Source organism: Manis javanica, chromosome 4, assembly GCF_040802235.1.
Source record: "Manis javanica isolate MJ-LG chromosome 4, MJ_LKY, whole genome shotgun sequence".
NCBI lineage: Eukaryota > Metazoa > Chordata > Mammalia > Pholidota > Manidae > Manis > Manis javanica.
The window spans coordinates 20,385,529-20,401,851 of NC_133159.1; the positions used below are offsets into that span (position 1 = coordinate 20,385,529).

General features: G+C 58.1%; 2 protein-coding genes across 6 annotated transcripts; both read right to left on the minus strand.

Moving 5' to 3' along the window:
- Positions 1 to 75: 75 nt before the first annotated feature.
- MAP3K6 (mitogen-activated protein kinase kinase kinase 6) lies at positions 76 to 11,385 on the minus strand. Of its 5 annotated transcripts, XM_017675258.3 has the most exons (29): positions 10,710 to 11,382; positions 9,291 to 9,430; positions 9,178 to 9,201; positions 8,714 to 8,904; positions 8,435 to 8,603; positions 7,936 to 8,042; positions 7,346 to 7,516; positions 7,142 to 7,254; positions 6,606 to 6,765; positions 6,341 to 6,503; positions 6,158 to 6,265; positions 5,995 to 6,044; positions 5,820 to 5,915; positions 5,588 to 5,675; positions 5,375 to 5,508; positions 4,888 to 5,015; positions 4,503 to 4,639; positions 4,056 to 4,161; positions 3,415 to 3,572; positions 3,121 to 3,313; positions 2,876 to 3,014; positions 2,420 to 2,579; positions 2,108 to 2,284; positions 1,726 to 1,831; positions 1,314 to 1,482; positions 1,120 to 1,232; positions 955 to 1,028; positions 600 to 676; positions 76 to 390 (listed from the first exon to the last, which is right to left on the minus strand). In XM_017675258.3, exons 1-29 carry the CDS (start codon positions 11,050 to 11,052, stop codon positions 300 to 302), a joined length of 3,885 nt encoding a protein of 1,294 aa, XP_017530747.3. In that variant the 5' UTR covers positions 11,053 to 11,382; the 3' UTR covers positions 76 to 299. The 5 variants fall into 5 exon arrangements, 4 of the variants coding, with proteins under 4 accessions (XP_017530747.3, XP_036873674.2, XP_073089562.1 ...); XR_005061241.2 differs by having other exon boundaries at positions 600 to 1,028; positions 10,710 to 11,385; XM_037017779.2 differs by adding an exon at positions 9,516 to 9,673 and having other exon boundaries at positions 76 to 1,028; positions 10,710 to 10,846.
- Positions 11,386 to 11,566: 181 nt separating this feature from the next.
- Positions 11,567 to 16,074, minus strand: FCN3 (ficolin 3). Its single transcript, XM_073236228.1, is given in 7 exon segments — positions 11,567 to 12,155; positions 12,158 to 12,397; positions 13,168 to 13,227; positions 13,284 to 13,468; positions 14,517 to 14,630; positions 15,453 to 15,567; positions 15,863 to 16,074. Coding segments are annotated over 7 exon segments (954 nt in total). The 5' UTR covers positions 15,954 to 16,074; the 3' UTR covers positions 11,567 to 12,006.
- Between the last annotated feature and the right edge of the window lie 249 nt (positions 16,075 to 16,323).

The following is a 16,323-nucleotide window of genomic DNA, read 5'->3' on the forward strand; positions in this document are numbered from 1 at the left end:
TTAGACTCAGTCCTAAAGACCTTAGGGAGCTGGCCTCAGGATCCCCCTACCTCAGAAGTTGCCAAGGCACAAAGGTACAAAAGTGTTCTGTTTTATTAGTCTTTGCCTGATGATACTTGGTGTGCTTAGGGCATCTCTATGGTTGATTCCCCTGCTGGGACTAGGCCTGGGCCCTACCCTGCCTCCCCTCCCACTCTCTGGCCTCCTGCTGCTGCTGCCCCTGGGTCCTGAGACAGATGTGTCAGAAGCTTCTGTGTCTTCTCCATTCATCCATCCTTGGGTCTGGCCTTCTGATGCCCTCATTCAGCCTTCTGAGGGTCAGGAGTGACTGGTGTGGATCCTGCTCGCTCTGTCAAGATGGCTCTCCAAATGCGGCATACCATCCCTCCCCTGGGGGTGGCAGGCTCAATGTGGCTTGCCCAGAAGGCAGCCTTGGGCTCTCTCTGGCACTATCTGCCTGATGCCCCCTCTGTCCCCAGGGGACCCTGATGTCCCTGTAGTTTCCAGGGAGGAACCAAGGCAGGCCTGTAGCTGGGTGTCAGCATCTGGCCAGCATGAGGCCACATTCACGGGGCATCCCTGGAGGGCCCAGGACATACCTGATTTGGGTGTAGATGAGGTCATCTCGAGTGGCACATGTCAACAGTGCATAGAGGGTGAAGCTGTGATTCAGCAGCTGGTTATGGACAAAGACCCATATGCAGTAACAGTGAGAGAAAAAATTCAAGAGAAAGATGTGTCCAGAGACATACTAGCTCTGTTCTACTACCAACGTGCTAGGGCAGATCGCACCCTTTTCTGGGCCTTAGTTTTCTCATCTGCGTGATAGGCGGGGGATACTAAGTGCTCTTCCAGTACTGAAATTCTCTGTATCAGAGGAGAAAGTGAAAAGAGCTGAAAGATAGGCAGAGGAGGGGTCTTTGGTTGGTGGGAGTCAAGTTCTCTTCCCCTCACCGTCTGGATGGTGCCTGAATCCACGTTCAGTTCCTGTAGCCACAGCACCAGGCCCTGGTCCACTGTGAGAGCAGCTGTCAAGAAGTCAGCTGGTGAACCCTGGGAGGGCCCTGCCAGAAGCTGCCGCACACCCGCCACTGGTGCTCTCTAGCCAGGTCTACTCACATGGGGGTGCTGAGGCTAGGACACAGGTTCTGGCTTCCCCATTCACCCGCTGTAGAGCTTGTTGCACCAGGGCCTGGCACTCTCGTTCCTTCTCAGCCAGGACGCTTCGAAGCCTGTCGGAGTCGTAGAATGGAGTGGCCTTGTGAGTGCAGTGGGGGTGAAGCTCCAGCAAAGGCCAGTCCCGGGTGCTTTACCTGTCAGTCTCTGCTCTCAAAAGGCCCAGCTGCACTATCAGAGGTGTGGGTTCCTGCTCTGGTTCCCCAGGGAGCCGGCTCAGATGCACTGAGGTCTCCTGCTGCTTTAGCTGGGACTCCTCTTCTTTACTGGCCTCCTTTGACTTCGGTGGGACTGCGTCCTTCACCTCTGCCAATACGAGTGGGGCAAGCTCAGGTAGGGTGAGTCACACATCTGAGACCCCCAGATACTGGCAGAGGGCGCGGGGCTCTGGGCACAGACCATGCAGTGCCAGTCTGGGAGAGTCCGTTGCCCCGCCCGCCCGTGGGGCCCGGCCCCTACTGACCACGCCCCCTACCGGGTCCTTTCGTGTTCCTCACGCGCCCAAGGGTGCCACCCTCGCCTGCAGGCCGGCTCCACTCTGCCGCCTACCTGGGCCCAGCACCGCCAGGGCTGCCCGTACAGCGCGGCTGAGCAGCGAGTCCAGCACGAACATCCAGTGTGGACGGATCTGGCGCCTGCGGAGGATCTGTTTCACCTGGAGAGGGAGGGAGGGCGCGGCTGAATATCAGTAGAGGTGGTGCCTGAGTTGGAAAGGCCTAGAGAGTCTTCTGCCAGAGGCAAGTGGGTGGGCTGGCTTGGGGTCAAGGGAGGGCCTGGGAAGTTGGCACTGGGCAGATGTCCCCTTGCCAATGGCTTTATCTTCACAGGGAAGACACAGAATCCTGTAACATCAAGTCCTCGCACAGTCCCAGGCACAGGGAGCTCGCTACCTGTGTGGGCAGCCCTAACTGCGAGAACACTCCCTCCTCACCACTTCTGGGAAGGCGAAGAGCGGTGCATGCAGAAGCGCAGGCCCAATGCCCTGGGCCCGAAGCTGCCCTTGGAGCGCTTGCAGCTCCTGGGCCAGCTGCCGGCGGTTGGGTGTGTGGATATGCGCCCCAAGGCAGCGCAGTAGCTCTTCCACGTGATTCCTGCCCAGACGGGGATCCTGAAAAGAAAGAGGGATGATTCCCATCTGAGCCGAGAGAGACGCGGGGCAGCGGCTGAGGGAGATGGAAGGAGGACGTCGGGAAGATTTCTGTCCGTACGCGACCACCAGGGGGCGCTGGGGCGGGCCTCCCACCTGGTCCCGCTCCAGGCACAGCTGCTCCGCCAGAGTGGGCAGCTCCTGCTCCAGTACAGCCGCCAGCATGGCCCGGCGCTTGCTCTCTTGGTGCATCAGGCTCATTCCCGAACTCTCCTCGGGGGACGCGGAGTCCTCGGCCCCGGGCTCCTCAGGCACCCTGGGTGCGATAGCGAAGGGCAAATGGAGGGTGGGTAGCTACACCGTCCACCCACCTCGGTCCTAGGGTTTGAATCCTGGCTGCGCCTTTTACTTTTATGCTTACCTCTCAGGGGTAAAGTTGATAAACCTGGCACTGAGGAGGCACAATAAATACAAGAGCATCTGGGAGGTAGGTACCAAATGCTATCCTTGCAAGTGGTCGAGGTGCCTATGTGCCCTAGGAGGGCTTTTTATGGAGCAACTACAAGCGTAAAACAGATGAAGTGACCCCACTCCAGGACCCTGGGCTCTCACCGGAGTTGGCTGGTGTCCCCATAACTGAGGCAGCGCTTTGGGGGACTGGGTGGGTGCTGAGGGGTTGCCTGAGGACGTGGGAATGTCTGGGACTGCGTGGTGGAGTCAGCTGAAGGAGTAGAGCTCGCTGAAGGGGCATCTGAGGGGGGAATGAGGCTGTCAGCCTGGGTCCCCCTCAGCCCTCTTACCTCCAACAGCTCCTCTGTCCTCACCTCAAGGGACTCACTCCCTCCACCCGCCTGTACCTGAGGGCCGCAGGGCATGTTGGGGGGAGCCAGGACTGCGGCTCTTCTTCCCAGGCTGAAGGAAGGGGTCTCCCAGCAGTGCTTGAGCACTGGCTCGGACACGGGGGTTTGGCTCAAAAGTTCGGAGGAGGAAGGCTTGGGCCTCTGCTGACAGAGAATTGGGCATTGGCGGATGCACCTTGTACATGCCCACCTGGGAGGTGGACAGGGAAGGTAAACAAGGGTCAAGTTTAGAGGTGTTTAAGGCCACCTGTCCCCACCTCACATCATGAGTCAGGCTCTGAGAGGTCTTACCTGAAACATTGCAGCCTGTGGGCTCCCTAGCTCATGGAAGGGTGGGCGACCTGTGGCCATCTCAATGACAGTGCAGCCCAATGACCAGATGTCAGCTGCTTTCCCATAACCTCGTGGGCCCTGGTCAATGATTTCTGGAGCCATATACTGTAGGGTCCCTAGGATAGGAGCAGTAGCAATAATGTTTGTCTAGGCTTTATTACTGCTTGGTAGCAGGGGGCTTGATCATCATCTGGCCACCAGCACCCACCCTGAATTCTATTATCCAGAACAGTTCCCATCACCTATCCTGGCTGTCAAACATCTATCCTGACTTTCTTCACCCATCCCAGGCTCCATCACATTCGTGGACTCCATCACCCACAGTAGGTTCCATCATATATCCTGGCTGGCATCCTCCACTCTGAACTCTGTCACTCACTCTGGCAGCATCAACACTTCTGGGCTCCATTTCAGGCACTAAACTCAATATCAACAGCTATCTAAGCTCCAATTCTAGATTCCATCACCTCACCCCTGCTCAACTACCTGCCCTGGGCTCCAGCCCCCATTAGGACTCTCTAGTGCCTTTCCTAGAAGAGACAACAGTCCCTGGAAGGCCCCAAGAGTTCTTCCCCACTCACCACCCCACACCCCGTTACCTGTGAAGGTCTCGGTGCAGGGTGTGATGCCTGCCAGCCGCTTGGAGGTGCCAAAGTCAGAAATCTTTAGCAGTCCGCTGAAGGTGTTGATCAGCACATTGTCCCCCTGAGTAGAGTGGACATTGTGCTCAGTGGACATCAGGCTTAACTCCTGAGACCCCCAAATGGACCTTCTCCTAGGATCCTGTCTCTTGGAAATCGTAGCCTGACCCTGCCTCTTATATTAACCTCTTCACCCTGCCACTCCACTTATGCCCCTCAGGGAACTAGAACCTATTTGACTTCAGATCTCAACTTCTCTCCTTCTCTAGGGAACCTCCTTGATGAATTCCTCACCCTTTGCAAAGGGTCTGCCCACTTAGTCTAAACTGTCAGCCTCCATCTGAGGCGGTATCTAACACCCACCCCACCCCCAGCAGGCTAGGGTAGGCCAGCTACAGGGCTTACTTTGATGTCTCGATGCACAATGTGGTTGTCATGCAGGTAGCTGAGTCCCTGCAGGATCTGGCGGGTGTAGAAACTGATGGTGCTCTCGTTGTCCTGCAAGGGTCCCCACACTGTCCGCAGCAAGGAGGACAGGCTGCCTGGGCAAATGCAGTTCAAGGTCCTCATTGGCACCCACTTACTCCAGCCCACAGCTCTCTGCTGAAGGCCCTGGCACACCCATGCCATAGCCCAGACTCCATAACCCAACTGCACTGCATCAGCTAATTCTGGGCCACACCACCCACATACTATAGGGTTCATTTTCCCTGAGGGTTCTCCACCCATGCCTGGCACCATCCCCATGCCCCACACCTCCATTCCATTCCCACACAAGGAGGGCAGGTACCTCCAGGCACTTCCTCCATGAAGATCTTGAGGTAGCCGCCCTGGCTGGCTGAGCCCAGGTAGCGCACGATGTTCTTGTGGCGCAGGCGTTTGTGCAGAGCAATCTCTTCATGGAGGGGTTGAGAGAACCTGGGGCAGGTAAGCAGCAACGAAGAGGCCAGTTTCGGGCAGAGATGCTCACCCAACTCCAGCACCAGTCAAGCCACGCCCCCAGGGTCTGCCCCGCCCACAAGCCCCACTCCAACCATTACCTCATCACCCAGCCCAGGGGCCCCTCCAGACCGCAGCCCGCCCGCCTATTCCCTGCTGTTTTGCCTGCAGACCTGCACCCACCGGCTCGGACTTTCGCATGTATGAGCCAAACCACTCCCGCATCGGTGCTTCCCCAGCAAATGGGACCCCTTCAACTCGTGGTTCCCACCACTTGACCCTCACACCTGGGCCCTAGCGATGGGGGCCACCCGCACGGCCGGCCGTGTTGGGCTCACCTGCTGTCTCGCTCCGGGATCTCCTTAATGGCGATGCGTACCCGCGTGTGCCTGTCGCGGCCCGCATACACCACCCCGTACGTGCCCTTGCCCAGCACCAACCGCTCGCCCATCTCGGTGTATTCGTAATCGAACTGCAGGGGACGGGTGAGATGGGGGTTCACGGGCCCTCAGACCTTTCCCCTCCTCGAGCTCCAAGCCCCGCTTCCTTACCTCCAGCACCTCCCCTACACTCTCTGCCTCCTCCACGGGTGCCGTGGAATCCGGATTCGTCACCAAGGCTTGGATCAAGCCGCAGAACCTAAGGACAGGAGCGGTCAGACCGACCGGAGGGACAGAAACTGTCCCCTCCTATACCGAGAGCACCAGGGCATATGTCCCTCCCCTCCCCTCACTCCCCGAGCATCCCGGCCTGAGTGCCCCGACCCCGAGAGGCTGCGCGCACCACTGGCAGTGCCCTACGCTGGGAAAGTACAGCTGGACGTCCTGAGCCGGGGGAAGCGCGTAGAGGAAGCAGCAGCGCCCGTCCCGCTTCGAGGCGCTGGGGAGGGATGAAGAGCCTCATTGAGCGCCGCCGGCCCACAGGGCCGCCCGCGCCGACGCCAGGGCTCGCCCCTCACCTGACGCCGCAGATGGAGGCGACCGGGAAGGTCCAACTGGAGGGAATGTCCTGTGGGAAGAGAGGCAGCCTAACGTGGGTGCTGGGGACTGGGAGAGGGGATGAGGGGCGGCTGGAGGGAAGGGGTGCACGGCAGTGAGTGGGGGACTCAGTGGCGGCCTCACCTGGGTCTCGGGCTCCAGCAGACTCAGGATCACTGCGCTCATCGGGTCTGTACCCTGAAACTCGAGCTTTGCCGGCAGCAACACCTTGTTCATCTCCAGCACCAGCACCTGCAGACGGTGGGGGGAGGAGAGGGGTCAGAAGGGGCCGGCCCCTCCCAGGTCCCACACAGGCACAGGCCTCACCAAGCACTGGTCCCCTTGGGGACAGGCCGTCTTGAGTGGCTGGCAGGACTGTAGCAAGAAATGGAGCCAGAAGTGTGCACGGTGTGGGGGGCCTCCAAGAGTTTCTGGTGTGGGTCTGAAGTGCTGGTACAGCAGGAAGGTTTCCATCACAGACACCAGGTACCTGCAGGCACAGCCTTGTCCTCAACCCAGCCCAGGCCCCAGCTAACACACAGGCAGGAGCTGACTGACCAGGCCAGGCTAAGACTGCAGAAGGGCCACCTACCAAATGGGGGCATTGAGTTTGTACAGCTGCTCTGCAGCCAGTGCCACCTGGGCAAGGTCATTGGCAAGGATCTGAGCTCCCAGGTAGAAGCCTACATCCCAGTAATATTGCATCTTCTCCAAACAGCCTTTTCGAGCCAGCAGGCAGCCCAGCTTCATGCCTGGGAGAGAGCAGCATGGGCCCAAGTGAGTGTGGTGGTAAGTTTGGGCTACAACATTCCCGTGGGCAGGAACCTAGAAATGGGTGAAAACTTAAGCAAGATCTCAGGTGGATGTAGGTGCTCAGGCACAGGTGAGGGTTTGGGAATAAGTGTATATGGAGTTCAGTGGGTAAGGAACACAGGTGTGAGCTTACAAGCAATTGTGGACCCAAAGGATAGTGAGGGCCCAGGACAGGTATGAGGACCCCCACGTGGCTTCAAGAAGAATAGGTCCAAAAGGGGATGAGGTCAGTCCCAGCTCCAGCCCAGTGTCCTCTCTCCCAGACCCCTATGATCCCCTGTTGGTGGGGGGACAGAGGTGCAGGATGGGGCTCACCTATAAGCTGGAGCTCCTCGGAGTCCTCAAAGCGCTGCCCAGCAGCAATGAGGAGCACAGCTGCATTGATGCCCGAGTGGAGGCTGGGCTCTGTATCAAAAGCTTTGCGATACCTGGGGTGGGGCAGGGGTGGGGAGAAGCAGGGCTGGACTGATGCCCACAGCCCCATCCCTCAGCCCACGTCCACTTGTCTGTGCCCCTTACCAGTAATAGGCCTGCTCCCGGTGCCCAGGATCCTGGAAGCCAGAGCTGAAGAACATGTCCTTGTAGACACGGCCACACATGCAATACAGGTCAGGTGCCACTGAGCCCTCAAACTGTACCAGTGGCAGCAGCACAGCCAGGGCCTTCTCCCGGTCCCCCCTCCTGTTCCTCCTAGAGGAAGAGGAATGTAGGCTGGGGACCTGCCCAGTGGCCCTGCCTCACTCTGTCCTGGAACCCCCAGACCCTAAACTGCACAGCTCCTTCCAAGAGCCTGACAGTAATGCACCACAAGCAATGGTGACTCAGGTCAGCACTGACCTTTCTTGAGGTGGTGATCCCAGATGGAGGTGATTACTAGCTGCAGTGACTCTGAGGAGCAGTGACCTGGGACAGCTGTGGCCACTCTAAGGGCAGAACCACCACCCCACTCCACCCGGGCAGCAGTAACAGAACTAATGGGATCATTTGACATCAGTGTGACCCTGGTCAGCAAATTCTCTGACAGCAGAAACCCCAGACAGCAATGACCTCACACAGCAGAGACCCATGTCCCCATGTGGCTATGGCCTGAGCCTTGCTCTGCCACACACCGGTTGAGGGCAAACGCGTAGTGGAAGCAGACGTTGTGCTGCTCAGCCACATCACAGGTGGGCAAGGCCTGCAGTGTCTCCACCAGCTCAATGATGGCTGAGTAGTCCTGCATGAGGGAATAGCATGCACTGGTACATGGTGTCTGGAGGGTCCCATTAGCCCCCAGGTCCTGAGGAAAATCTTGAGCTTGGGTCCCCTCCCACCCCGACACACCATCTTCCCATCCACCATCCTCTGCACACCTCCCTTAGTCCTGGCAGGTAGTATAGACATCACACCTTACATGGAAAACCCAATGTGTGCCCCAGCTCCCCAACTGCCGCAAGAGATGGTGACATGATCATCCCCTATTACAAACAAGGAAACTGAGGCTCAGAGACATCAGATAATTTGCTCAAGGCCACCAGTGGAGTGAGTGGCACAGTCTGGAGCTGGACTCAGGTTTGTCTAACACTGAATGCCATTGCCAGCCTGCCTGCCTCTCTGGGCACCACGCACCTGCACATCACGATAGGAGAGCAGCAGGTTCATGATGATATCCAAGCTCAGCAACTCCATGCTGTCCAGTCTCCGCTGCAGGCGGGCCAGCTCCTCCCGCAGCTGCTGCCCACTAAACCTCTCCCGTGCCTGTCGGATGTCCTGCCGAATGGTCTCCCGAAAATAGCCACTAATTTGTGTGGAAGGAGAGGGAGAAAGAATAGTGGGGTCTGTCCCTCAGCCCCAGCTGTACCCTCACCAGCCTCCTCCTGGTGCACCCTCTCTGCTGGCCCCCATTACCAAGAGTCTGTAGGTGTGGCCTCCAGCAGGCGGGCAAACCGGCCCACCAGGGGTGTGAGCAGAGCCTCTGTGCCTGCCCTGGCCTGAACTAGCCCATCAGCCAGGCCTTTCAGGAGGCCTGCGTCACCACAAAGCACCCGACCAGTGGCTGTCACCACATAGGGGATCAATGTGTAGCTGCCAGCGCAATCCTGGTGGGAAGGAGGCAGGAATCAGTAGAGGTCAGAGGTCAGCACCAGATTAGAGAGGGGCAGTGAGGGGGTCAGAGGTCAGCACCAGTGGGGATTAGAATAGCTGGGAAGGGACCACTGCAGAAGGGAGGTAATAAGGAACAGAGGGTCACATAGACGTCAGGGGGCATTAAGGAGGCCAGAGGGTCTGCAGAGCACAGGAAAGGTAGTGGAGGTCAGAGATCATAGCGGAGGTCAAAAGACACATTGGAGTGAGGAATGGATTCTGCTCACGGAGTTCTTCTGGAAAACATCCTCCTGCAGGGGACAGACAGTCAGATACTGGTGTTCTGCGTAGGCCCCATTCCAGCCCTGTGCCTGTCCCCACCAGCCACCTGGTCACTTACCCGCAGGGCCTGCAGGTCTGGGAGGTCAGCCTGGGAGCAGAGCAGCACGTTGTTGGTCATGCTGAAGCTCTCACGCACACCAAGGTGGTAGAACAGGGAAGGCTGTGCAAGGGAGCTGCTCACCTCCAGCACCACCACATCTGCAGGCACACAGGAGGAGGCCCTGAGCCCTTCATGAAGCCCAGCTCGGCAGGGAAGGAGCCTGGGGGCCCATCCTGGACTGACCTGCCTCCCATGTGAATTCAGCAGGCTTCAATTTGGCTCTGGGCCCGAGTTTCCCCCTTTTAGGGTCCCTCTGGCCGTTACACAGAACTGATAATCTGTGGTGTGCAAGTGAAGAGTTGACCTCAAGGGCCTAGGACTCTCATCCACCTGTTCAGAGCCTGTGAGCATGGAGAAAGGGGAGTTGTGCATCCTGCCTTCCCCACCTAGAGCTTATTCTGAACTACTTAAGAGGCAGGAGTTGTCCACACGCAGAAGTCCCCGTTCCTGGATTTTCTCAACTCAGTCCTTTGAAAGGGGCCAGCACCAGCAGTGTGTGTAGACAGGTCTGTGCCTGTCTGCGTCTATCTCTGGGTGAGTCTGCGAGAGCCTGTGTGAGTCAAGATACATGCGATTTGTGAGCCTGTGACTGTGCGTATGTCTTTATGTCCTCGAGGTCGAATCAGCCTTCATTTTTAGGCTGCGATTTTACCGTCATCCGACAAGCACTGGTCCCGCACTCTCGGGAAGAACAAGTAAGTGTTGGGGGCGGGGCGTCGGGATGGAGGGGGTGGCCCGACTGAAATAGCCGCCTTCCAGACGCGCCCCTGGACGACCCTGCCCCGCCTCTAGCCCCGCCCACTCTTTCGCAGCTACTGGGGCAGCAGAACCCAAGCTCCCTCGCCCGGAATGGGTGCTGTAAAGTTCCTTCGCTTCTTTCTCTGCCTCTGTAGGCCGATCCTCCGAAGTGGTGTGCTAGGGCCCCTGAACTCCAGCCCTCCAAGTATGGCTCCCTTCCCTAGTCCAAGTTCCGCCTCCCAGGATCAGCCCTCCTGAGCTCCGCGCGAGATCATCCTGAGGCTGAGCTCTCCAACCCGCTCTTGGGATTCCACACTCTGCCCCGCTCGCAGCCTCGTCCGAGTGCCAGCCCCGCTCCGGAGGCACGAAGCCGACTCCAGAGTGCTTAAGCTACAACGTGAAACCCGGAGGCGGGCCTGGATCCGCTGAGTCCCAACCCGAGCCCGGCCGCGCTCCAGATCCCCTAAATTCCACTTTTATCCGACCTCGCCTCGAACTCCTGAGCTTCAGCTCACCTACTGTTCCCCAGACCCCGCACACATCTCGGGGTCTCCCCGGGGTCGCCGAGCCACGCCCCAGTCCCCTCCCAAGACCCTAAGTCCCGCCCCGCTCCTGACCCCACCCCGGGCGCGCGCTCACCAGCGTTATAGAAAGAATCGAGCGCCGCGGTGTCTCCCAGAGCCAGCTTCCCGAAGGGCAGGGTGCGCAGCTGCGGCCGTGGCCGCGGCCCGGGGAGCTGCGCGCAGGCCTCGCGCAGGCAGCGCAGGGGCAGCGGCTCCACCTCGGCTCCAGCCTCGGGCTCCACCCCGGCCTGCGGCTCCCGGGTCAGCACGTAGACCACGCTGAGCGGTCTGCTTCGAGCACAGCCACGGCCCGGGGGAGCCGCGAGCGGCCGGCCCTGGCTCAGCGCCTCAGCCAGCGGGTCCTGCCAGAAGCTGCCCGCGCGCTCCAGGGTTCCGGACCCCGGGCACGGCCCCGCCATGTGGGGGCGCTCGGGTGTCGGGCGCTCGGCTCTGGGCACACAGGGAGGTGCAGGAGCCAGAGGCGACGGATCCAGGGATCTCAGGATATGGAATCTGGTCGGGATAGGGAATCTCCTGTGGGATCTAGAGATCCGGAGTCCGGCCGGAGGACCCGTTCCGGGAATTGGTGTCCAGGGTTAAATCCAGGCTCTGACTTGCAAGACCCTGAGGATCTTAAATCACGGATTAGGTCCCAATAATCTGGGGCATCCAGTGACCCGTGGCTCAGAGTTACGTGGGAGATCCCGGGACTCGGTCCGGCCGTGTCCGCCACCCGGACTCTGCAGGAGAGCTCCCGGCTAGTTCGCTCCTACCCACGCATGCAGGTTGAGGCCAGCCCTTTCCCAGCAGACTGGGAAAGCTCCTCCCTCGGCCCTGGGGCAGCACCGCTCCCTAGCGGCCCGGGACTCGGCCTCTCCCCTTCCTTCTCTCCCGCCAGAACCGCTGAGACTGGCCGCTTCCGGAACAGCCTGTGCCCCTGTGTACGCCAACCGCTGTGGACTGCTCACAGCAAGCACTCATAAGATGTGTGCCCAGGCTAGGGTTAGGAAAGAGGTGCGAATCGTAGGCCCTGCTCTGCAGGGATCTGTTGAATGAACGGACCTCTAGAAACAACAGGATGTGCAGAACACGTGAAGGGTGGGTGTCCTCCAGGGCCCTGCTGTGCAGGCAGGGAGGGAGTGCAACTGGAAAGCCTTCTCCTGGGCCTGCCAGGAGCCTGGGACTTGGCATCAGAGCCCGTTTGCCAGGGGGCTGCTCCCAGTCAGGAGGGTGGGTTCCTTGGATGGAGCTAAACCTGTGTTCCTGCTCTGCCTTGAGATTTCCCCAGGACCTGGAAGAGTCCTGCAAGCCAGGAAAGGGTTAAAATGATGTTAATTTTTAAATGTGGACAGAAGAGCTGAGGCAGTTAGCAATCAGGAGGGTAGCCGAAGGTCCGGAAGCTGTACAGGAGAGATAAGGGTGCTGGCTTCCAGGGCGCCCGATTGAAGCACCATGCTAACCCTGCTGTAATGGCACTTCCCACCATGACCTGAAGCCCAGTCGATTCCATAGCTGTGGGTATGGCCTTGGACATAGCTTAGTGCCTGTTGAGATTGGACTGAGAGCAGGATCTGCACCACTAGGCATCATGGACAGTCACCTTGCAGTTGCTCTGGCTCATGCCATGGTCAGCGTCATAGGTGATAAAGGGCTTCCCACTGTGGAACCTCAGTGAGTCCCCTGGCCAGGAGGGGCAGGAGAAGCCTTGGTGCCCAGAACCATGCCTGGCACACTTGAGAGGTGATCTCACAGGAGCCTCAGAGCAACCGTGAGGTGGACATTATCAGGGCCCATGAGAAAAGAGCTGGACCAAGGAGCAGGGGTGTTTGCCCAAGGTCAGTCACTCAGGTTGTCATAGGGGTCCTGCGACTTGAACTCAAGACTGCGGATGCAAAGCCACTAGCTGCTCCCCCTTTTCCCCGCCCCCAGAATCCCCTGGCTCTCTTTTGTCTCCTCCCATCTCCCATCAGCAGCCTGAGTAATAGTGCCAGGGAGAGCCAGGAGGGACTGCTCTGGTGCCTGGGCAGGAAAGGGGGCTCCCTGAGGCACCTCCTCATAACCACTTCCCCCTTTCAAGTCTCCTTAATAGTTGCCGTTTCTCTGAAAAAAAGCCTTCCTTAGTTCCTCTTCCAAAGCATATAATGCTAACACTCAACAGAGCCTCAGATGGCTCTCTGTCTCTCTGCCTCCTCATCCATTTTACGGGGGAGGAAGCCCAAGGTTGCGCAGGTAGTAAATGACAGAGCTGTATTTAAACTCAGGACTGTTTGCCTCCAGAGCCCAGCTTCAGTCCTGCACCATCCTGTCTCAGGATGGCTATTCTCAGATGAAGACACTGAGGCCCATAGACGGGAAGGAGTTGCCCTGGCTCATTCATGGAGGCCCCGATGATTCTGGGAAAGAATTTGGCCTCCTTCACATTCTTCCCCTGCTCCCGGGCCCCACCTTAAGCTTGCTCACCTGTAGTGCCCTCTGAGAACTTGCCCAGCACTAGCTGTTAGTAATCTGCTTCTCAAAGAGGCAGAAGATCTTACAGTGGGCAAAGGTGTGGTTACTTTTAAAGTCCCACAGCTCCACTTGCAGGTCCCTGTTATCTGGGGAAAAGGGGAAGCAGGGATGAAGAAATCCTCAGATCCCAGGGTGGGAACTCAGAATGTCAGAGGAATGCCCCTCAGACTTCCTGGAGCCTTCTGGGAACTTACCCTGGCAAGTAAACCGGGCAAATTCTCATTCCCTAGCCAGAATATGGACTCCTGGCTCCTAAAACCTGATTTGTAGGAAGGCCAAGAGTGGGAGGAGTCCATGGAACCATCTCGTCGCCTCTAGAACACCAGCCTTTACTCCTGGGCCTGGGATGACGAGAAGCCAGGGCAGTGGCAGCTCAGCAGGGGTGTCCTGGGAGGGGTGAGCAGATACTTGCCCCCTCTTTGAACTGGGGTTTGTTGATAAAGTGTGAGTCCAAGTGAGCTTTGCCTATGAATTTACTGATGAACTCTACATTCCCTTATTAACTTTTACTGAAACTCAACTTCACACCAAGGCCTCAAAAGCCCTGGGGAGACTGAAATGAAAGAAACATCATCCCTGACTTCAATTTACTATGAGAACTCAGATATTAGAGCAGAGAGGTCACCTCCAGGGCCCAAGCTGAATTCCTGGCCTTACCCTGATGTCCCCACCACCACCACCACTTCCTCCTTCAAAGCCAAGTAGTCCCCAGGCCCTATAGAGTTTTCCCTCCTAAATATCTTTCAGTCTATTTGCCTCTGTTTAAATGCTACCACTGCCCACTGACTCCTCTTGGCTGGACCCTCCGTCCTCCTAACTGTGTCCCTGCCTGCACTCTCGGCCCCCACTGCAATGTATCTCCACAGCATAGCCTGAGGTCTTCTTAAAACCTAAGGCTGACCTGGTCCCTCCTCTGCTGAAAACTCTTCCATAGCTCCCCATTGCCCTCCATGCCCCTTGGTCAGTCATCCAGTGCCCTCTGTAAACTGGCCTTTGCCGAGGCCCTTAGTCCATGCTTGACCCACACCAGTAGACCAGCTGACCACTCATACCCCATCTCAGCTCTTTCACACAGTCTCCCCAAACCTCTTGTACTCTCCTGCCTTCCCAAGTGTGTCTTTCCCTCTACCTGGGAAGCATTTCAGTACCTCATCTGGCTAGAGAACTTCTACACAGCCTTCAAGGCCCTTGCAAATGGCATCTCCTCCAGGAGGCCTTCTCAGACTTCCCGCCCTCTGGGAGCTCAGCGCACATTTTTCAATTACTCTGAGGAATGCCTTAGCTCCAGTGGGCTCTGGCTCCCCCCTAGAGGCCAAGAGGAAGAAGTGCCCACTAGGCCTGGTCCTGGAGTCCTTCCACCTCTTAACTCACCAGCCAGCTGCCCTCTGTGGTGCCCATGTCACAAAAGACTGGGAGAACTCTGCCCTCCAGTAGACACAGATGGTACCAGCTTTTCAAGGTGGCATCCCAGCTTAGCAGCTCCTGGGGCCTGGGAAAGGGGAGATGGACTGAGGGGGCCTGCAGTTATGCTCCAGCCCCCACAACCTGGGCAATGAAACAGGCCACATGTGGGGCCCTGGGAGCCCTCTCACCTCCTTTGGGCCCCTGAAGAGGGGTTCTCTGGAGGGCTGGGCCACTCCTGGTGCTCCACCCACACCCCAGCAACATCTGATGCCTAGTTCTGGCTCCTGCAAAGGCTGCCTCACCCTCACAGCCCTGGGGCACGTTCACTGGATCACCTGCCCCAGGGAAAGACAGGGTGCTGACTCTTGAGGTCTGAGTACCCCCAAGGCAATGCCTCTGAACCACCAGAGGGGAGGACGCCCAAGCCCTTCCCCTAATCCTCCGCACTCCTCTCAGCCTTCGCTGTGGGAGGATAATCATCGCCCCCTTATCATTCAGAAACAGAAACACTGAAAGGAGAGGAGGCTCCGGTCATACACACTCACCAGGCTCACCGTTGGGACATATCTTGCCTGGTGGTCCAGGTTGCCCTGAAATCCCAGAAGCCAGGATGACTTAAGTCCCACCCCCATGCCCAGGGCCAAAAAGCAATGAGGGCTTGGGAGCCAGAAGTCAAATCCCAGCTGCACCCTTTACTAGTTCTGTGATTGTGGGCAAATGACTTACCCTCTCTGAGCCTCCCTTTCCCCTTCATCAGAATGTGGCTGGTACCACCTGCCTAGCAGTTAATCTCAGGATGCTGAGCCCCAACCTGGAGTCCAGCACACAGTAGGCTGCCCCTTTGTCATCTCAGCACAGACAGTACTAGCTGCATCCCCAACCCTCCCAGCTTACCCCAGGTCCCTGCCTGCTCTCCAGCATCTCACCTTGAGGACCTGGAGTTCCTTTCTCCCAAGGACTTCCTGGGGCTCCAGGACAACTGGGCAAGAGAATGGCTTTGCTGGCTTCCAGTTTCCTGGGTTCTGCAAGGAGACACGGGGCTGGGTGGGTACAGGCCGAGCATGGGAAAGTGGATGTGTCTCTCTAGGACCCCTCTGCATTTCTCTTTCCATCTCCCGGATTCTAGCTGTCAGGACGTTTGCCTCTGGAGCTGGCAAGGTTTCACACCATTTGCATTTATTTGCATACATTTATGTGCAGAGCCCAGATTATCAAACTCCCCCCTCTACTCCTTGGGGCTAGTGAGCCTGGGTGGGAGAAGGACCCCCAGGGAGGAAATGAGGGTGGGTTGGTGGAAAGGGCACCCTGGGCCAATACCTGGGCAGCTGGGGTGGTCCTGTGTCCTCCAGCAGGCAGGCTCCCCAAGAAAGAAGGACAAAAGGGAGAGTGGGGTCCACAGTAGGCCCATTATGCTGGTGCCTCTGAGGAAGGATGCTAGTTTATAAGGGGCCAGGCTGATAAGAGAACATGAAGCAAGACTTCCTCCTATTGTCCCTCCCCAGGGACACCCCACTTGGGCTAGAGGCAGCAGGCTGTGGGGCATGGCCTCCCTCAGCCCTGGAGAGAATGGCATTACCCCTGCCAGCACTTAAGTTCTGGGTGGAGAGGCCAGTGGAGGGTGGGCAGGGCAGGGGAAACTGTGAGCAAAGGCTTTGAGAGACACAGCAAGGCAGGCTGGGTAAGGAGGTAGATCCAGGTCGCTGGAGCCTTGTGCTCGAAGGGGAGGTCGTCTGAGAGGATGGGGTCTTGACGGAAGCGAGGATGGAGGGTGGGGAGCG